This window comes from Onychostruthus taczanowskii, unplaced genomic scaffold (genome assembly GCF_017590055.1).
Source record: "Onychostruthus taczanowskii isolate IOZ18803 unplaced genomic scaffold, ASM1759005v1 scaffold99, whole genome shotgun sequence".
NCBI lineage: Eukaryota > Metazoa > Chordata > Aves > Passeriformes > Passeridae > Onychostruthus > Onychostruthus taczanowskii.
Genome location: NW_024507990.1, coordinates 297,931 through 321,008, shown reverse-complemented (window position 1 = coordinate 321,008; position 23,078 = coordinate 297,931). Strand labels below are relative to the sequence as shown.

General features: G+C 43.6%; 1 protein-coding gene across 2 annotated transcripts in view; it reads right to left on the bottom strand.

Annotated features, from left to right (window-relative positions):
* Window positions 1-21,386, bottom strand: part of FOXK2 (forkhead box K2) — a 46,403-nt gene extending 25,017 nt beyond the window's left edge. For both annotated transcript variants that reach the window (XR_005954331.1, XM_041427324.1), the window contains exon 1: window positions 20,699-21,386. Coding sequence is in view for 1 of the 2 variants with exons in the window: in XM_041427324.1 (XP_041283258.1) it covers window positions 20,699-21,189 (491 nt within the window). In the remaining variant the exon portion in view is untranslated. The remainder of the gene's footprint in view (window positions 1-20,698) is intronic.
* Window positions 21,387-23,078: the final 1,692 nt, after the last annotated feature.

Here is a 23,078-nt window from a genome sequence, read left to right as displayed (position 1 = left end):
CTGCTGGAAAAGAGCACTGCAATTTCATCATCTGCCTGTCCATGAAGTATTATTCCTATTTCCAAAAACAGATTAAACGGATTTGTGACTTGGCCAAGTCATTTTGGCAAAGTGTGCAACAGAGCTGGGATCCAATTGTTTAAACCATTGGATCATCCCCCATTTCTTCCTTTTTCTACAACCACTTTGAGGCAAAGCATCAGGTGAGAGACACGTCTTCAGGAACAGGGAGATTAGTTCACTAAGTCAGACAGAAGCACCTCAGTCAGAGTTTCTTGGACAAGAGGAGCTGTTTGAGGAGCACAGAGGTGGTGGCTGTGAAGCCTACATGGCAAGAAGTAACACACACACAAATATCTTAAGCCATATATCACATTCTCCCAAACAGAGCTAAAGGAACTTTCATTTCATCAGTACTTTGCTATTATACCATGAAAACTGCTTATTAAATGCATACATTCTAATTAAAATCTATACAGTTAAATACTGAAGGGTTTGAGGATGCTAAACAACACAAACCTCATTTCCTAAGTGTCTGTGAGAAGCAAGAGCTTTTCCCCCCTTATTGAACAGAAGAAAATTAAAGCAATATTTCAAGTAATTAAAAAATTAAAATAAGAAAAAGCTAAAATTTCTATCTTATTACTGAAAAGTATGTGGAGGGAAAGGATTCTTCATTTGCTTTCTTTTAGTACCAAGGAATTCCTCATTCCAGGTGACAAACAGCTGTCAGGTTACTACAAGTGTTACTCCTGTAACTTGTCCTTAACCACCCAAAAACAACCCTGCAATGCACACCTGGAGGTGTTCAGCAAACAAGGGCACATCCTACCCCTGGTGACACTGAAGGACACACTTTCATTTTGGTTTTTTGTGTTTTATCTACTGTTTTTAATTAACCATACTCCTTCCTGCCTTTTACTAACAGAATGAAATTGAAAAATCTTCCACTGGCCAGAAGAGCCACTTTTTTTTTTTTTTTTTTTTTTTTTGCAACACCAAACTGTTTTAGTGCTAAAAGCACTATTTTCACCTTTTATTACTTGTCCTATGTAAATCAATGGCCCTGCTGTACACCCTTCAGCCTGGGCTGACTCTAACTGCATTCCTGCAGCCTGGGCTGGAATCCACAATGACCAGATCAATCCCACACAACAAAGAACGGGGCTGGAGGGTGATGACAAAAGCATCTCCTCAGCTTGTGTGAACCAAACCCAAGCTGACTTTTCTGAGAATAAACCAACCATGTCTTGAGAGCAGCTTCTTCTGGTTTAGCTTCAAATTCCAACCTTTTTTTTTTTTTTTTGGTGATTTAGCTCTTCCTGACCTTTGAATTTTCTAAAAACAGAATATCTAAAAGAAAAAATTATTCTGGTACATAATACATTGTTTCACTCTGCTTTAACCTGTGGACATCCTGCCAGAGCCAAAGCAACTTTGTAGGCAGTAATTGACACAGTATCAGCTAAAGACTTCCAGAATAAAAATTAATATTGAGCTGACTCTTCCTTGAAGCACACAAATTGATGTAGCTAAGTTTATAAAATGATTGAAATGCTGAAAAAAATCAAGCTGCAATCAGCTCAGGAAGGTTCTTAGGCAGAGGAAGATCCTGCCAAACTGCTCAAACAATTCAACTTTGCTGGATGAGGAGAGGTATAGATACAGCAAGGGGTCTTACTTTCACCCTCCCTGGAAAGTCAAGTGACATTTGTCCAAGTCAGGCATCCCCAATTCATCAACTGGGCATCTTCCCTCAATGGAACTGTTAAAACAGTCACATAAAATATCCTCCAAATGATCAATTATCAATTCCCCACACATCTGCAAGCTGGATCTTCCCTCTAGCAGAATACACCACTGGCTGTTAAAATTACATTTCTGTCATACACAAATATTGGTTGCTAAAAATTTGTAATTTTTTTTTGTAGTGAAACCCCAACCCAGGATTGAATATTTAACAATTTCAGCAGTCATAGGACTACTTCAAAATTCCCCTGCACAATCTCCTTGTCTGGCAAAGCTCAAGAGATGCAAATGAGTTCAATGCATATGCTGCTGCACAAAGAGTACTGCAAACACCAATTTTCACAGCACTTAAATTAACATGTTTCCATTTACACTTAAGAACCAACTGGCATTTGAAAGATTTTGATTTTCAGAAAGATGTTCTGTGGTGAAATGAAATGTTAATCCCTAGTTAGAGAAAGTGTTTCCTATTTTTCTGGATGTGTACAGCATTATACTACAGTTCTGTCAATAATGACAAAAAACTTTTATCCTGAGAATATATTTATATATATTTTTTAATTCTTATGTCAGTATAGGAAGCACCACAAGAAAAGGTGGCATTTCCCGTAATAACCAAGGTGACCCCAAAATTAAACTTACCATAAATACTGAAGTAAATAGCAGCAAATAGTACTACAGATGTGGAGTAAATTTCCCTTGTTTTTAACTCATATATCTAATTATTTTATAATCTTCGTGTCCTAGGGTGACCAAGACTCTTAAAAATATCCATCTGAAAAAGCAAAAGACTAATTTTTCTAAATCCTATTAAGGAAAAGCAAAGCAAAATTAGAGATGATAATTAAAGTATGAATCCAAGAGACATTTTAACAATTCTGGAGGGCATAACCATGGCCTTACCCAGCATTTTAATGATATGCACACCTTCCCAGTATACAACAACATGCAGGCTTTAAGTCAGCAAAGCTAAAAACCAAGATAACAGATACTTTAGATGATTAAAATCAGTCTGTATAAACCTGCATTTTTTTCAAAATAAGAAATCATCACGATTTTTTACAAGTTGCTCACTAAATGTTAACTTGAATGCACAAGTTTGTTTGTTATGTTTTTTAGAGAGTCAAAAAGATGCATTAGTTATTTTTAAACTATCACTGCTTTAATCATCACCAGGAATCACATCAGGAAGACCTTATAAGATGAACTAATTAGTTAATTTATAAATTATATCTTTCACTCGGTTTTGCTCATTCTCCTGAGAAAACACCACCCAGTTCATATGGAAGTGACAGGAGAATTAGTGGCTTTCCCCCAAGAACTGCAAAGGTACAATGACACCTTCACCTCATAGAGAGACAACAAGAAACCTTGAATTCTTCATTACCCTCAGAAAACAAAACACAAAGTTGAACAGACTACAGAAACTGCTTATCAAATATCTGTGTTTGAAGATACTTCTGTGGTGAAGAGCAAAACGAGAACCATCAACCACATAAATAGTTTGGACCTACTAAATATAGCACCAGCAGAGCTTTGCTGTTTTTCCAGTCCAACTTCATTGTCCACAGTGGTCTCCTTTGTTTTTCCTACTCCAGGGTTTGTGGCTCACATCCGTGACTGAGCCCAAGAGCAGAAGCACTAAGGATCTCTCCTGCCTGGGGAGGAGGTGGCCAGGAACACCTCTGCTTGTTAAAGCCCCCAGTGATACCACCAGCACCAAGGGACCCAGCAAAACAAGGGTTTATAGGAAAATATTCTTCGGGGTTAGTGTGAGAACCTGCCCACAAGGGATCTAGGGGTGCCAGACACACGTAAGGAGTGCTCCAGGCTCACCCTGGAGAAAAGGAGGCTCAGGGGGCACCTTCTGACAGAAGGGTGCAGCCAGGTGGGGGTCAGGCTCTGCTCCCAGGGAATGAGGGACAGGACCAGAGGAAATGGCCTCAAGTTGTGCCAGGGAGGTTCAGGTTGGATATGAGGAACAAGATCTTCACAGAAGGGTGGTCAGTGCCTGGCACAGGCTGCCCAGGGCAGCGGCAGGCCCTGCAGACAGGACAAGGAACCACAGAGTAAGACCTTCCAAGAGGAGACAACTTTCACCGGCCCATGTCTGACATCTTTATCCACGGTGTGGTCAAGGGGACGGAGGGCACGCCCAGGCATTTTGCAGATGATGCCCAGCTGGGTGGGAATGCTGCTCTGCTGGAGGGCAGGAAGGTTCTGCAGAGGGATCTGCACAGGCTGATCCATGGGCTGAGAGCAATGGTTTAACAGGCCAAGGCTGGGTCCTGCACTCGGGTCACAACAGCTCCTGCAGCGATCCAGGCCGGGGCAGAGTGGCTGGAAAGGTCCTGGGGGTCCTGGCCAACAAGAGCTGAACATCAGCCCAAGCAGCCAAGAAGGCCAATGGCACACGGTGGTCACAGGACCAGGGCAGTGCCTGTCCCCTCTGCTGGGCACACCTCAAATCTTGTGACCAGTTTTGGGCCCCTCACCACAAGAAAGACATTGTGGGGCTGCCACATGGCCAGGGAAGGAATGGAGCTGTGGAAGGGCTGGAGCACCAGGAGCAGCTGAGGGGGCTCACCTGGAGGAAAGGAGGCTCGGGGGGACCTGCAGCCAGGTAGGGGTCAGGGAATGAAGGACAGGACAAGAAGAAATGGCCTCAAGCTGTGCCATGGAGGTTTAAGTTGGATATGAGGACAAAATTTCTTCACAGAAAGGGTGGTCAGTCCCCAGCACAGGCTGCCCAGGGCAGTGGTGGAGTCACCATCCCCGGAGGGATTTAAATGACATGTGGTTGTGGCACTTGGGGACATGGGTTAGTGGTGACCTTGGCAGTGCTGGGTCAGTGGTGGGACTCAACGACCTTGAAGATCATTTCCAACTAAAAAAATTCTGATTCTATGAAATGCTAATAAAATGATGTTATCAACCTTATATTAATATCTTCCCATCTGGTAATGGAAAAAGCTGCACTCCTGACTTGACAGAAAACTAATCCCAAGCCTCTCCCCTTCCCTTCCCAGGGATTGTTTTTCAGGCCCACCAGTAAACTAATCTGGCTTGAGCACACAATGTGAACACCAGAGCTCTCACACAGGACAGCACAGGGCAGGGTGGTTATCTCAGCTCTAACTCCCAAGGAGTTTGTTTGAACTAACTTAGAAACCTAAGGGCTAGTTACAGTCTGTCTGCAGGGCCTGAATTTTATTGAAAAGTATGGTTAAAACAAGGAGAAAGTGTTTAAATGAACCTGTGCTACTGTAGAGATCTAATGTGAATGTTAAAAAAAGGCTTCCAAAAAAAGGAAGCATGAGAGGAATAATTTTAATTTCTGCAAATGCTTGAAAAATCAAGTTTACCATCACACTTAAAATGAGAAGCAAAGTCTTGTGTAACAGTGTATCCTTAACTCAATGCACTTCCAGGAGAAAACTGAATTTAAAAGAATAATCTATATAAAGAAGCATGCAATGCTAAGCCTGTTACCTACAGTGTACACAAATAACTACGAGATGATTCATTCTGAAAAGCTCACCAAGTCCAATTAATTTTGTGTCAAGCCTGATCCCATCCAAGAGGCAACACTCCCTAAAATGTTATGAAACACACAGCCAAGATGCAGTATGTTTGTATGTACATGAAAGTTTTATCTACTGTTGCTCTCCAGAGCTGCCAGCCCATCAGTCTGGGTGGGTGCTCACTCATTTTGTACCAGAATCCACAGCACAGAGCTGCTACAGATGAAGAGTCACAAGCAGTCTGGGAACTTGAGCTGTCATCAAAAATCAGTTTAAAATCAGAAAAGGCCTATGGAGTGTCTGCTTCACATCATTTATCTAACCAAAGATGACAAGGGATGAGGGAAAAACCCTGCCATTTCACAGATGTGAAACATAACAGTGAAAAATGGACACAGAGAAGAGGTATCACAGCTAACTAATGAATATACACCAAGTCCCAAAAGATGAAGTGTAAGGTCATTTTATCTCTCAATTACAAGTTGAAAATAATCAGACTGGTCTCCACAGTTTCAATGGCCTTACCACAGGAGTTACCTGGGATGGCATCCTAAGAGAATGAGCACAAACAAAATAGGGGTGGGGTGGTGGGAAACACAGCAGAGAATTTTAGAAATACAGAATCAACAGCAAGAGGGAAAAGATTAAAAAAAAAAAAAGAAACAAAAGGCTGAGTGCTTGATACTGACAGAGGGGAGAGAACCCCTCAGAAATAAACAGCTTGTAACAAGCAGTAAATAATTGATGGCCCAGGCTGAAGGGGGGGCATGTGCTGGTCATATGTTCAGCGTATGTCACTGGCACCACTCACCAGCATGTTCCATGTTGTAATAGCTGAAACACTCAGAGCTGAAATGTGCTGCCTTCAGGGACGACACGATCTGGGCAGCCCTGACGAAACACACACCACTCCACACGAACACGGGCTAATTTTGGCTCACAGGTTATTTCTCCATACTCCAAACAATGCTTTGCTTGGCACTAACTCACTTCAAGGCTTATATTAAATACAACCAGTGGTAGTGTGAAGCAACCTTTAGAAGCAGCAGGCAGGCTCAGTTTATCCAAGATTACATAAAATGACTACTGTAGTGTCTGTGGCTCCTCCAGGCCACTCTGTGCTGGATGCAGGCACACGTTTAAAGTGCTCAGCACCTCTGAACTGTGCTCAGCTCCTGCGTGCACCCAGCACCTCAAACACAGCAACACACAGCACGATGCCACCCCTGGCCCAGGTGACAGTGAAAGGCAATGGTGATGTTTCAAGACTTCAAAACATGGGGGAGGAAAAAACCTGATTCAGCTGGAGTTCAAATATGTGACTTCAAACACCTGCTGGCTGCAGCAGCCAGCTCTGCCTCCCCACTCCAGCCACAGCTGTACAAGAATGCTGCTGCTGCCACAGGGATCCTTTGGGGAAGGATCTCCCCCTCTGCTGCCCAAATCAGCCCCTTCTGCACCCAATATTGGATCCATTCACTTCCTTTTTATTACCTATCATGTAGTATTTTCCTTTTAAATACCCAGAGTGATCACTCTTTCCTTTATATTTTTGTATTTAATCATTACCTGCACAAGTCAAATCCTGTCTCCTTTTAGAACCTCTTTAAGAGGGTTATTCTAATGACTTAAAGATGGTGTGAACCATCACAAGTATCTAAGGACCTTTTGGATTTAAAAATAAAAGTCTCCCTCATTCAGTGAAGAACTCGCTAAGTCCAGTTCATTGCTCTGTGTCAGACACTGTCAATATGTTCTCAGTCAGCAATTTATTTACCACAAAACATCCCTAGGAAAACACAGGGCAGTTGTATATATTCCTTTCTTTACATCTCCTGGGGAAAGCTGGAACAAGCAGCTCCCATAAAAACACAAGAGGCACAAGAAGGACAAAACTGTGCTGGTGAAACACACCCAGTAAGCAATGCTTGCTTCCCTAAGCAGAGCCCAGGGATGTCCCAGCTGAAATGCAATGTCACTGCAGCAGGCTCCCAACCCCCCTGGGCCTTACCTACATTCATCTGAGAGTAATTAACCCTAAACTACTCAGACCTTCCAGATAAGGGATTTTACTGGAAGAACAACAAAACCACCAAATGCTGTAATAGCAAAGGTTGTTGCAAAAAGAACAAGTTGCAGAAACAAGAGTTTCCTTGGGGATGAGGCACACCAACACCTTTCAGTAAAAGAATGGAATCAGAGTCTGAGTGTTATGAGAATTACCAAAACACACCCTGCCTCCTCGAGCCTCCCAAACCAAGAGACCTGGATCACACATTCCTACACTGCCATCTCCCAGGTTCATTTCCACATCAAGATTTTTCTTTTTTCATTTCAAAAGCTGTGGAAAAGCCTGATTTTTACAACCAACATTTTTGATTAAACCACCTTCCTCAGTTTCTTCTCCCTGTAGTTAAGTCACACTCTCCCACACTGTGGTTATTTTGTATTCCATGTAACTATGCTTTCCAGCTCTTCAGATGCAGCTCAATTATTTTGTGCCACACTTTTCAGCAACACTGCAGCTAACTCAAAGAACACACACAAACAAACACAAATAATCTTTCCTTCAGCTACTATTAAACCAAAATAACTTTAAAACACAACCCCAAAACTTAAATTTTTTTTTTTAGATTTTTATTTTATCCTTCTGGCTGGGGGTTGAATTATTTATATTCAGATGCTTGACTCTTTTGCAAGGCTTGCATGCTTCTTTTCTTTAAAGGCTTCAAACCACCCAGTTTGCTGATAGCCCTAGATAAGAGTGAATAACCTCACGTAAGAATCTTGAGTACTTACTAGTCCACAGCAGACCAAACTTATTTATAGCTAAGTAGCAAGCTGGGGTTAGTGATCTCTTCCAGGCTCAACAATCTTCCAACCTCAGAATAACCACCCCATAAAACAAGCAGGGCTATTTCACTACTGACAGGAAAGTCAACATCTGTGTGCAAGGGTGTGCTGGCAGATGAGTGCTCTGGCTGCCTGCACTGCAGGAGACAGCAAAAGCCATTCACAACAGGCCAAAATTCATGAAGGAAATTTAAAATCTTCATCAGGAGTTGCTTTGAATTTACCTTGTATGTTTAAACAGAGAAAGGTGGAAGGATCTGAGCTCTCCTCCCATCTGTGAATGAAGTTTTTAAGTTTAACAATTAGTGCCAATTTTTTCTATCTGAGGTAATATTCCCTATATCCTGTGATGCAGTTGAGGAAAAATTACTATACGAGAAAACAGCATCTTAGGCTACCAAAAAAACCTCAAAAAAAACCCCAAAAAAACACCAAACCAAAACAAAGGAAGAAATAAAGAAAACAGAGTATTTTTTAAAGTTCTATCAGAATTCTGGCAGAATCTCAGTTCTAATGAGGTTTTGTTACAGAAAGGGTGAATATTCACAGACTAGTTGCGTTTCTCAGCTTTATGGGCAGGCCAATACCAGGAAAAGGTTTTAAAAACAAAGGCTTGAAGGTCAATTTAAGAGGATAAACAAACAACTGAATTTCTCCTGTGGTTTTTACCTATTGCATCTCTTTCCGGTGTTGCCACACGCGCCCGTCACGTGGACATTTTAACTGAAACACTGTGGTTTCCAGGTCCAAAGTGTCTCTGCCAATTATCAATATCTAGAAAGCTGAATAATACCCTACCCAACCACAAACTGTAGAGCTCACCCTCCACTGAGACTTCAGCCCTGCATTCATTTCAGAACCTGCACTCCCAGCAGAGGGGAACCACCTCAAACTGCTGCATTTGCAGCTGCAAAGGTGGTGCCAGGATCTTGATGGTATCATTGAGAGCAGGGCTGCATGAGGATGCATTTCATCATTCCATGAGAATCTCACCACCCAATCTAGTAATTTTAATGAAGTTATTTCAGAATATATTGCACCCTCTTCAAAGCAGGATTTTCACAGCATCTGAACACAAAGTCAGTGTTTGCCTTGCAGCCCCTAATGCTACTAAAGGCAAAAATGTTCACTAATATGAAAGGGCAGAGAGGAGCAAACCACCAACCCCCTCTACCTGATAAAAAACCTCCTGGGTCAGACCACACAAGTGCTTTGGCTGGTTTCTCCAAAATAAGTGTTTCAAGTGATGATCATGTCAGGCAGATCAGACAGAAGCACCTCTAGACCCTTATGTGAGCCCAACCCAGCCACACCCAGGACATCCACACACCTCAGGAAAGAAAACAACTCACTTCCTTGAACGCCTCTTTGCTCAATGCATTATTTACTGCTTTCATCTGTGGAAGTGATAAACAGGGTTTTAATTGATGATCGTTTAAGTAACTCCCTCCTACCAACCTCTGTCAGCATCCAAGTCCACCAAACACTGCACAGAAATGAAGGGTGGTATTTGTTATCATCTGCTGCTCCTGCCAGGGATGGTTTTCCTGAATGCTGCACCTCAGCACCCCTGGGAGAAGCTCAGAGAGAAGGTGAGCACTCAGCTCCATCACAGCAGGAAGCCCATGCACAGCTACTTCCAAATAGTTTTGGAAGGCTGGATCAACTCCACGGAATTATTAAGATTTTCCCTTGGGCACTCTGGATTTGCTGTCCTGCATAAAGAAGCAAAAGCTCTCTCCAAATCACACCTTTGTTTGAGATGTTTCTACAACCTGTCAAGCTGAGGCCCTCAAAAAGCACCACAGGAAAACCAAATCACATGTGAACTACCTGCACTGTCAACTTCAGCACATTTATGTATTTTCTGAAAAGCACTACTCATATATGCAGCTCCTGCACTGAAGACATGTAAAAGCCAGTGAAGTTTTTACAAATATCTTCAAAACAATGCTTTCCTTTCAGGCAGTCCATACAGAATGCTGCACAAACTCTAACACCTCACCTGCCTGCCTTACAGACAGAGAAGTCTTTGAGATAAAAGGGCTTTTTTTGGAACCCACACACTACAAACAAAAACCATATATAATTTTTTTTAAATACCATTTACCTGCACTATATCCTTAATGTTCAATTTTCCCTAGAGCTTGTGACTCCACTACTGCACAACACACCACCAACTGGACTAGTGACACGTGGAGCAAAGCCTGGATCTAGGCAGGAGCCAGGCTGATTTAGTTTATGGAATGTACACCATACATGAACTCTGTCCTCTGCTACATGATCCACAGCCAAGGAACCCATACCCCCTTTTTCTCTCATGTTTTCTCTGTGTGTTCACATTTACAGAGAGATAAAAACAGAGAGCCAGAAAGCACAGATTAACCAAAGGTATGATACCATCAAATTATGTCAGCATCCTACTTAAGGTTAACCTTTTCAAATTTTTTTACAAAGGTATGATACCATCAAATTATGTCAGCATCCTGTCTACTTAAGGTTAACCTTTTCAAAATTTTTTTTAAATTTAACATACCCCTTTGCCAAAAGGCATGCTGTCACAAGAACTTCTAGGATTGAAAGATTTTTACATTACATTGCAAGTGCTTTTTTAGTACACCAAAATTAGTTTTGGTCTTCCACTGTTTCAGATCTTTCTTTTCCTTTCCATTCTTATTTCATATAGCATAAACAGCTCCTCTAACTGCAACTCCTTACTGTACAATTCCACAAGTCCCAGCCAGCTGACTGCTGCCCAAAGTCTGTGCAGGCCCACCATGTACTCCACTGCCTGCCAGGCCTCTCTGTGAGCCACTTCAATGCAACAGCAAAGCACCCAAAAATAGCAAAAAAAGCAGAGAGCAGCAGCATCTGAACATCTGATGAGCTCCAAGGCCAGCCCAACCTGCATCAGGAGCACTGCAGAAAACAGGGCTTCCCTCCTGAGCTCCACTGCAGCAGCAGTGAAACCTGGGATTAGCTCAGATGTTCACCAAAGCACAGCCCATGTTCCCAAAATGTGAGACCCCAGACCCTTCTGAATGACTTTTCCCCAATTAAATACTCGTCTGAGACTCCTTATACCATATGAGGCTAGCAATTATATTTCTAATAACAATTGTATTGCTTCTCAGGCTCAGCCCTTAAACTTGAGATGATCTTAATCTTCCATCTTTCCCCAAGCCTCCCAGCATACCCTTTCACTTCTCTTCACACAACTACAAACCCCAGAATATGCTGCCCATGTTCTCATCTCTCCCATGTATAAACTGAATTCCCCTGTTTCCCCAAGCCTCCCTTTCACTTCTCTTCACACAACTACAAACCCCAGAATATGCTGCCCATGTTCTCAAGCAGAACACCTTGGGCCTGTGTCCTCATCTCTCCCATGCATAAACTGAATTCCCCTCTCCCATTTTTCCCATCTCTGTGGGGTATGATGCTGAAATCAATCACAATATCCCGAGTTGGAAGGGACCCACACAGATCAGAGTGCAACTCCTGGTCCTGCTGTGGCACCCCAACAATCCCACTGGGCACCTGAGAGCATTTATCCTCTTTACCATGATTTTTACTTACTTAAATAATCAGTTTGCTCTGATTCAAATTTAAACTTATCGGACAATTTCATGTGAATAAATTCACCCTTCTCTAGGCCTTACTCATTTTAAAATTTTATTTCTCTGTCCCCTTCATTGCTCTGCAGGCCTTCTTCACCTGCCTAGAAAGGTCAGAAGGTTGCAGAATCACCCAAGGAGGGAAATTCTTTTCTGTAAGAGCCAGCTGCCATCATTTATCCTTCCCAACTAGTTCCTTTGTGTGTTTACTGCACTGACTGTAACCACCAGAAATATATACAATAATATATATAATGGTATAATATAAAATTATACATAATTGCATATATAATTGAATTGTGTATATATATAATTGCATTGTACATATATGTATTATATATATCTGTATAATACTACAGAAGTGTATAAGCTACATGTCTAGGCCTTGTCTGCTCAAGTTATATTCTGCCTAGAACACCCAAATATGTCCAGAGGACAATACAAAGTGATAAATGAATTTTTTCCTGTATTCTGTCTTAAAAAACAACAAAGAGAACATCAAAACAAACAAACAAAAGCTAGCTATGTTTATATCCTCGTGAACAATCAGACTTTTACCTTACAGTAGTGAAACATGTATTGTACACTGTGCTAAGACAAGAACATTTCAGCTACAGCTTTTTGAAGAAACTGATAATTCAAAGGAAGTTAAAACTACTTTTTTTCCCAGTTGTGACAGGGAAAAGAGAAGGAAAAGGGCAGTGAAAATACCTGCTCCCATACTGAAACACATCAGTGAAAATCAAAATTTAAAAAGAACTTCTATCAATGAATTATATCATCCACAGCATTTCTGAAGCAGAACCATACATTTAATCTTCCTTTAAGTAATCAAAAAACTTGAATTCAAGTTCACCAGAAGATGCAAAGACCTCTTCCATTATACACTAGCCTGATTTCTTACCAATACAAGAATTAAGTGGCTTATACCCCATGAGCTGTACCTAAGACTTACTCAAAGAACAACATTTTTCACAGAATCCCTTTCTATTACACAAAAATTATCTCTGCAACTGTACTGTGTCCTTCAACACGAAGAGTATGACACAGTGAACAAAAGCAACAACATCAGTGTGAGAACACTACTGGCAAGTGGAAATAAACAAAAATCCAACTGGATGTTCGATGCTTTAGAAGTAATTTTAATTTGAAACCAAGACAAATATTGACTCTTTGTTAAAACACACAATAAAATGGTCTCTTGCTATAATCCCATGAGAGTTTATTAAAAAAGACTTGCAGAGGAAGTAAAGGAGCTTCAGCTTCACCTCCTGTAACCCCAAGCCATGACATGTCACGCAGCCCTACCTGCTCTGCACCTCTGCACCAGGGTTATTTTTTTGTTTATCAGAGGAAGATGGTGAGATAGATACCCCAGCACTCTTGAAAGCAACACAGCTTCCTTCAAACCTTGACAATTTAGTTTACAGCCTCTGCTTTCACACCTGTGTGTGACCCATTAGAAGCCTTTAGTACTCTCATTCAGCCCCATAAAAACCGAGCTGCACCAACCCAGGCACCCCGCACTCCTGAACAAAACAAACACACTGAACCCCTTTTGTCCCCCACTCTTTGGGACTCCTCCCAGCCTTCAATTCTTCTTAGCAACCCTCCACTGAAATCCTTGCAGTTCTGCAGGAACCTTTAACACAGATTTGATTCCAGAAGGATGTGAAGCTCCAGCACTGGCTGCCACTCCCCAGTTTCCAGTCATCACATCAGTGCCTGGACACATCATCTCAGAACAGGCATCTCAGGATCCCTCTGCAGTCATGGCTTTCACTCTACTGCTACTTTTCAGAACAGTTTTCCACCCTATAGTTCTGCCCTCTGTACTTTTCCAGATGTCATAGTTTTGGGCTGTTTTAAATTGATTAATTCTATTTTTTGTCCTCATTATTTGTGAGGACAGTGTTCACCACACTGTAAATATTTATCAGTAATTGCATTTATTGCAGATCACAAAAAAAATCCAGTAGTGATCAGGTATTTCTAATCACAACTTAGCACTAAGCTGCACTTTATTCGAACCAGCCTGTGCATTCCATAAGTTCTGCTGCTGGGAATACAGACATTTTTTCAATATGGGATTGTAGTTACCTGAAGCACTTTATACAGTTACAACCATCCTCATCCCCAGAGAACCCAAATGGACAAGGGGCTGAGCAGTCTGATCCAACACTGAAGTCACTTCTGCTTTCAGCAAGGCTTTGGCAGGAGCCTCCTTCTGTAATTCTTAAAGTTAAGCCTTAAACCAGCACTGAATTAAAATTAATTCCAGTCAACTTTATACTAATTTTGTTCCACTTCACAACACCCTGATAATGACAGGACTCTGGCATTTTTACTTTACTGCTCTGGCTCTCCAAACTCAATTCCATGCACATCCTTGTCCACAGGAGCTTCCTTGCTGAGGTCAACAGGAATGTTTGGATCAGCACGGACAGAACCGCCTGCCAATCTCCTCATGGTTTTCATTTCATTTGGTGCACACAGGCAAACAAAAAGGTGTTGTTTTCATATTAATATTTATTAAGTCACTCTGAAATTTTGAATACTGAAAATTTTCCTCCCACCAGTACTCCAGCACACACAGACCATGCTTTGTCCAAGGTTCTGCTTGGCAATACCTGAGAGGACAGAGCAGCACGTGCAGGGGCTGCAGCAGAGTCACACATTCACTGTGAAAAAACAGATTCCAACCATGCACAGACCTTCTCATGCCCTACAAAAAATGATGTGTCAAAAAATCTGCACCAGCTCTGCAAGCACTGAGTTTAACTCACTGAAGCCTCAGCTCCCCTCGGTGATCAAACAGCAGTGAGGGAATCTTAACTGGAGAATGGAACATTTATTCCCTATACCTCCCAAAGTGGAATAGCTGCAGAATAAATATGGTTCCTCCCCTCCGACTGCTTTATCTAGGTCAAAAAACTCCTTAAAGGCAGGAAGTCGCAGGAAACAAATGTCACTACACATCAACTTTTTATCATGAAAACAAGCAAGGCAGCAGATAAACCCACCACCTTCCCAGGATTTCAGCACAGACAGCAGCTTATTAGTGAGCTGTTGTGAAAACTCCTTCCAACTGCAAAAGCCATGGCCTCACACCACATGACAAATACATGGTTTACTATGAAATTATATTTTTCCTTGTGTTTTACATAATTTTATATGAGTTAATGGGACTTGAGATGTCTTGAAGAGTTGCTGCATTTACTGAAAAACACAGCAAATGAGAAGCATAATCCTATTTTGAAGAGCTCAGGCATGACTGTAAATAACCTTTTGCTTTGTCCATGACAATTGTACATGCTGAAAAAAGAAAGAAAAACCCAACAGCAGCAGAACTCCTCCACAGCAGAATTATTCTCTAAAACACATCTTCCTTCAAGAAGGAATTATATTTTTAAGTGCCCTTACCTAATTATAAGCAAATTAATAATACACATTTATCTTGAAAGACAGGGTGAAAGACTAACTTATTTTCTTTATTAGCTCATTTAACTTACTACTTCTGCTATTGATTAAGTGTATCGTCCTACTCAAATATGGCACCTTGGTATTCTGATTTAATCAATGCAAAGAATTATTTAATTTGCATATCTCCTACCTCATTATTATAACTGAAGTAAGAATCTCAAAACTCTTTCAACTGCAGATTCTTGGAACAGACAGTTTTAATACTCACTTTGCACGTGTAAACCAAAATGACAATAATCTTGCTTTTGTCATAGAAATTCACAGGAAATATACAGACTACAAAGATGATTTTCCAGTTCGTAGTATTTCACAGAACTACACAAAGAATCCACTTCCTCCTGTAGCTAAGTACAGATGCAAGAACATTTGTAGGATCAGTAGAACTGGGTAAGGATGTTTCATACAAATACCAATCATACCAACAGAAACCAAATATAAACTGTTTAAGCTTTACCTCAATTACCTGACTGGTGACTGACAATTTGCAACACTGCTTTATTAACAAAAAAAAAAAAAAAAAAAATCACTCGGAAGGTGTGTGTAACTGAGAGGCAAATATGAAAAAAAAGAGATGACAGAAACAAGTGTAACACAAATTATTACTATAGAAACTTCCCGCTCATCTCTATTCTCATTTCAAATCATATGTGCTCTACCTTCCTCCCACGCTCCTTTTCAATCAGATCTGCTGAAGTGAGAACACTGCTTCTACTGAGCTTGACATTTGCAATCCTTCTTTGAAGCAGCCAAAAAGCCACCTATAAACACAGCCCCGTTGACCTTATCAGTCACTATGGCACAGGACCGGTAAATAAAAGTTTCTGGAGTCTGAGTCTGTCAAGTCCCAGAAGCCCAATGCTCCTTCATTTCACTGCATGCTCTGAGGTAATTTGTAACTGTGTTTTAGTACAGCTGGTATGGAGCTCCAAACACACCTCTGCACACCAATCAATCCCAAGGTCTCCCCGGCTTGCCGGCAGCTGTCGCCCTGAGGAGCCTCTGTCAGAAGTGGTGTCAAGGAAGGGAGAGAGCAGGTGCCCACGGGGCCTGAGGGACTCACAGCACCCTCATACAGACTGATACATTAACACCAATTCCTTGAAGCGTTTGTTTGATTGCTCCAACTATCCAACAGTTCTATTCCAAAAAAACCTTTAGAACATAAATCATAACCCAATCCAAGCAATGCACGCTCTTCCCTAGCTACTGTGGAACACTACCCAAGGAAATGTCATGATCCTTTCACCTGCACTGTAAGGCCAAACTGCAGATGTTCCCAGGGAGAAATTTCCATGGAGCACATGTCCAGTCACAGCTCCAACCACACAGACACCACAGCTTTGCACACCATTTAAGTAACTGCAATTAGATGACAGAAAAAAAGTGCACTGATCTATTTGAGGCTCTTTACAATCTATTTCCTGGGCAAGTAACACTGAACATAATAAACTTTTCCAAAGAATTGAGTCAGGGAATAGATACACTTGATCCTTGTTCAGAATCGACCAGCTTTCATCAGCAGAACTTCCACTGCTTGAAGGCAGCAATAACCCCAGCTTGTAGCTCCAGACTACAAGACCAAGGTAAAATTATTGATTCAGGCCCTCTGTATTTCCAGGAGGAAAATCAGAGGAATACAAACAAACTAAATTTTAGTTTTCAGCTACACAGGTTTAATTTAGGATTAGTCAGTAAATGTTAAGCCAAAGTAAAACGTACTTGATGTCATTTACTGTAAGAGCACCCACACTGAGTAATGCAAAGAAGTCTGCAGAATGAATGACAGAACAGGAGAGTTATTTACTGGTTTTTACTATAAAAGAGCTTCAGCTGGATCAAATGAAATTACCAGGCATCAAGTTCCAAAAACTCAGCAAAAAGAGGTATTTTTCCCAACATGGGCTCCAATTACTTTGCAGAATTCACTATCCAAAGACACTGTGGATAGAGGAAGTTTACCCAAACTCAACTACTAAAAAAAAGAGAGAGAAAAAATGCAAATAGTGAAATTATTTTAACTCAAAAAGAATTGAACTCTGACTTTGGATCCAAAAGAATAACCAAGCAAAACACAACCATTTGTATCAATCAATTTTTATGCTCCTTCCTGGGCATCTGCTACTGACCACTGCTGAAGGCAGGTCATGGACTAAATGCATCTGTGATCTGACTTAAAAATGCTGTTCCTATGCTCATGGTATCTTGTTTATGAATCACAATTTACTTCCACAAAAGCAAAACCAAAAGTAATGACTAAAATACAAAATCTATGGGTTTGTCAAAATGAGTAAGACTGCCTCAGAACAGTGAAGTCCAAGACGTCCCGAGTTCTGTGAATTCAAAGGCCAATACACAAGGACATCCCAGAAACCCAAAAATCAAACCAAAACAAAAGCACTCCTTCAAAGCAAAGTTGTACCCAGAAGTCTGTCTGTTTTTGCAGCTGTATCAGTTACATCTGTCTGGAATCCTGCCTCTCCAAAAGCTGTACACAACAGCTTTGTGTGCTCTGCCCAACACAAAAGGTATTTTTCCAGCCAAGTAGCTCAAAAGCAAATATTGATGTTATGATTTACCTAGCAATATATCCAATCAATGTTTTCACTGAAGGCAGGGGAAATTCCACAGGCAGCAAGTGTAAGCAGTTAAACACCACTAACTTTAGGAACTGCAGAGGGACAGTCTGTGCACCTCAAAGGCAGTTGTAGAAATATTAATTTCTTGCTTTGATCTGGGTGTCTCTGCAACCTCTTTCATCCCACGTGTGCCATGACATTGACAGGAGAGCTCCTTGCTGGACACACTCAAAAATGGCTCTTTTCTCCCCACCCCCACTTGCTTCATCTCACAAGACGACAGCTGGTTTGTACATACACAAGTAGGGATGGGAGTCTGTCAAGAACTGCAAAAACAAAAACACACTTCCCACTGCTATTACCTCCTGCTTGGTAACTTCAACATTTGAATTGCCAGAGAGGCTTCCAGGGAGGCATTAAAAATAGAAACCAGAACACTTCTCTTAAGGCACAGTAATTCCATGTTTCATGACATTTCTATCTGCAGAAAAAAGATGCCTTTACTACAGGTAAGTGTATACTCTAACATTAATAATTTAATTTCCCCAGATGTTTAAAATGTGTGTTTTGCAGGAGACTACCAAGGCGTATTTCTGGTTTTTCCTTCCAAAAACAAGGAGTTCAGTGCCATTATTAATGCAGTCAAATTTAAACATTGTGCTGAAACAAAAAAAGGCAAAGGACACTGAAACTACATACAGTTACTACTGACAAGCAAGTAAGACATTTCAAGTCTGTAAGAGTATTGCACTTGGCACCTTTGTAAGTCACAGACTTACAAAGACTTCATCAGACAAAACAGAGATGGACCCCCCATTCTTGGTTTCCAGGATCACTTAAAAACAAACAGAAGGAACAGGCCACCCTGAATTTTTGAAACTTCACCTGCCATTAAAATTTCCAATGATTGTGTAGTCACAGGCAAAGTATATTTATTACTGGCAACAGAGTAGGATTAAAGAACAACAAAAATAGATCTGGTGATTACTTGAGCTGGAGGCTGGCAATCATCAATCTTGAGCTCACACCAAAACTACTTTCTTTCCCATCACACTTCAACCGTTAATTAATGTTTACATTATACTGAAGTAAATTTGACTTAAAATCCAGGAGACCAACTTCAGTGTGACCAATTAAATCTACAACAAACTTCAAGAACAGGACTACAAACAATATTAGTCACCAGCAAGCCACAGTAAAGACTTCCTAAAAGGAGACAGGACCTTGAACTTGCCTGAAGACTACTGTTCAAACAAAAAAGCTTTGCAAATAACGAAACTACTATTTCCCCATTCCATCCCAGTCAGACTTGTGCTTTTGAAACAGGTTTATTTTTAATAATGAAGTAGCAGTTGCTCTTAATGACCAGTGTAACTCTGGGGCTGTACTCTCCCTGCTCCCCAAGGTGATGCTCACCCCCTGCAGCCAGGGACACCTTTTATTTACTGGCCTACACCTCCAGCTTGTGCCCAGGAGACAGCCACTGCCAGCAGCTCTGGGAACTGCGGGCTGTGTGTGCACAGCCCAAGGAATGCTGTCACCTCCGAGCAAATGCCAGCTCCTGCACCACCACCCACAGCCCCGCTGAAGAAACTTTAACTACACACAACTTTTCATCACTGTTCAATAAAAAAGTGAGACAAAAATTCCTTCTGAATCTTCTCTCCACTTGAAAAGTGACACTGATGGAAAGAACTGGAATAACTTCCAAATCAGTGGACAGCATGAAGAAGTACTTCTTTTTTCCTCAGGTCTTAAGCATTTAAAAGAATGTTACTGACTCAATTACTCCAACTAATTCTGGACTGTTTGAAATCAACACAGATCATGCAATTGTGCTTACAAATAGTATATTATACCACAGTGCTTACAAAGAAAAAAAGTATTTGATCTACACTTCATAAACGTGTTAGATTAAAATACAGATTAACCACATGCCAGATAATTATTAATATTAAAAGCAGAAAGCAAAAATAGAACTGACAGTTAAAGGTCAAACAAGTCCTCCGACTATATTCAGGACTACACACTGGCACTGTTAAAGCTCTTCAGAATGAGCATTTCCTAGAAAGCAGCAAGGTAAGACAATTTGATTTTCACAGAGAAACCAGGTGACAAAACTAACATTAGGCCGACAGAGCAGAAAATACACACCATCAACGCCCTAAGCACAGTTTAAAAGCTCATAGGGCATTAAGGCTGTGTCACTGATGGCATGTGCTTTATAAAGGTACAGCACTCGTAACGTTTGAGGTATTTCTTAGTCAAGGCAGCTAAAATACACTAAACCAAAACACTTTCACTTTTCCTACATGTGACTGCTCAGAGCACAGATCTTATTTACAGTTCAACACAGCCTTAAATGTCGGGGGCAGGCCTCACGTATTGCCCTAGAAAATCATTTTGCACAGACAGTTAATGTTTGGTAATGGCAAAGGAATGTATTACCGTTTAAAACCTCTTAATACATTTGTTGTCACGTAACGAAAACATTTGAAAACGCTCAGGCCAGCAGAAGCATTTCACGTGGATGATTCAGTTTAGCCATAAAAATAAACGTTGAAATCAGGCAAAGCAGCAGAAACTCCCACCAAAACCAGAACAGCCCCCCGGTTCTGCCAAAGCACCGAGGGGGCTGCAGGACTCGCCCAGCGCCGGCGCTCAGCGCAGGCAGCCCGGAGCGGGGCAGACCCGCCCGGCCGGTGCCGCTGACAGCCGCGAGCGGCACGCGGGGTGCACCCGCTGCTGCTCGGGGGAAGGACGCGGCGGAGGGCACGGCGGCGGTGCCGGGCGGTGCCGGCGGCGGCGCGGGCAGGACGCGGCCGCTCTCGCCTGTCACACGCCATGTGCACCCGCGGCCTCCGGCGGCCCCGCGGCGCCGGCCCCGCGTACTCACACTCGCGGCAGCTGCAGCGGCGGCGCCCCGCGCCGCTGGAACACGCCGTCCACGAACACGCCGTTCTTGCCCAGGCAGCGCAGGTAGAAGTCGCCCCCCGCTCCGCCCGCCGGGTCCCCCTGCGGCGGGGGCGGCGGCCCGTCCGCGCCGGCCGGCGGCGGCGGGGGCGCGGCGGTGAAGATCTCGAGGTGGCGGCGGGAGATGAAGCTGGAGTGGCCCATGCTCACGTCCACCGAGCCCTGCGACGAGTTGCGGCCGATGGTCACCGAGCGCTTCTTCATGAGGTACTCGAACTCCCGGCCCTCGAGCCGCGCCACGGCCGCCGCCGCCGCCGCCGCCATCTTAGCGAGGGACGAGCGAGGCGCGGCCCCGCCCGCACCGGCCCCGCGCCGGCCCCGCACACAGCAGGGAACGGGGCCGCGCACCCGGCCCTGACGCAGCCACGCGCTGATTGACAGCGCGCGGGGCCAATGCGCGGCCCGCACGCCCATGGGGCTACGGCGGCGCGGCCAATGGCGAGCGGCGCCGGCCCCGCACGTCCGAGTGTCGGCGCACGAGCGCAGGGGCGCGGCCCGGAAAACGCGGCGCGGAGCGGCGCGCGGGGAGCGGGGCGGAGCTGCCCCGGCAGCACCTCCCGCCCGCCGGCTGTGAGGGGAGGAGAAGGGCGGAGGGGAGGGACGGAGCCGGCTCCGGGACCGCCGCACCTGCCGGCCGTGGCTCCCCGCACCCCCTTCCCTCCCTCTCGGGGAGCCGGGCTCCGCACCTGCCGTCCGCCAGCAGCGCCCTCAGGAACGGCACCGGGAGCGGGGGGAGAGGGGGAAGAATCGAGAACGGAATAAATACAAGTAGACGAATAGTGCTAGAGGGTGAGCAAGAACCACCAGGAGAGGGCCGGGTAACTGCTCAAATTCAGCCTCAAAATACCGCATTATTAAGAAATAATAAAAATAAAACTGTAAGTTTGACCTGACAGCCTCGCGGGGGTCACGTTAAGCACAAAGGTAACTCCGCCTTGCCAGAGTTTGTAACATCCATGGCAACTCAGCGGAGTGTTTGCAGTGCCCGGGGCGGGGCAGGCCGTGCCCGCGTGCCCGTCTGTCCGTGTGTCCGCGTGTCCCTGTGCCCGTGTGCCCGCGTGCCCGTCTGTCCGTGTGTCCGCGTGTCCGTGTGTCCCCGTGCCCGTGTGCCCGCGTGCCCGTGTGTCCGTGTGCCCGCGTGTCTGTGTGCCCGCGTGTCCGCGTGCCCGTGTGCCCGTGTGTCCGCGTGCCCGTGTGTCCGCGTGCCCGTCTGTCCGTGTGCCCGCGTGTCCGTGTGCCCGCGTGTCCGTGTGTCCCTGTGCCCGCGTGCCCGCGCACACAGCTCGGCCCAGAGCTGCTCCGAGGGCACGGCCAGCAGCAACAGACGCTGAGTGAGAACCCAAGCGTGCGTTTGGCTTCAGAACGGCACCGGCTACCAAAGAAACGTGGCATTAATGCTACACAGCCCAACACATACAGCATCTGAACGAAAATATTACACCTGATCCAAACACTCATTGTTACAGGGACCAGGCACTGTCAAAACCGAAAAGTAAACAGCTGAACACGCTTGGCTATAAACTGCGAAGAGGGTGCTAAAATGTATTCGTGCTTATTTACCAACATATGCACCACAAACGTGTCACCGTAACAGCTCCACAACCTCGCCGTGGTTTGTTGAGGAAAGGCTTGTGTTGTTTGGGTTTTTTACAGTACTGAAGCTTGCCATTACTTATTAATTAAAATAACTGCCCAGAGAATCTGTGGCTGCCCAGTCCCCAGATGTGTTCAAGGGCAGGCTGGATGAGGCTTGGAGCAGCCTGGTCTGGTGGAAGGTGTTTCTGCCCATGGCAGGGGGATGAACTTTAGGTCCCTTCCAACCCAAAGCATTCTGTGAATTCAGAAGACATTAGACATTTTTACACTTCAGCCAAAAACCAGCCAGCCTGCTAACAAACATCCAGCAGTAAAGCTGAAATTGAAACTTTTGGGTTTGCACATTTGAGTCACCAGGTCTTCAACTGTAGAACTATTTTGTGAATGCTTCCTAACAGACTATGATACCTGCTACCTGCAAAGTTAGTTTTACCCTTAGGATTGTATCAGCACTTCTTATAGGCAGCTACAACTTCATTCCATCCTGGTTTAGTCCATTTACACAACCTCATATGCACAGCAGATGCAGTAAAATATAGCAACAGTTTAGAGCTTTGGTTTCTTTTACAGAAAACTTTAGTTAAATCTTGCCCACACTTTGGTATTTAGAATCAGACTTTCTTCTATACCAACATATGTTTGGCACAGAAAATGTGGAGCATCAGAGAGGCAGTTATGACTCCCTGATTCTCAGCTTGTTTTTATCC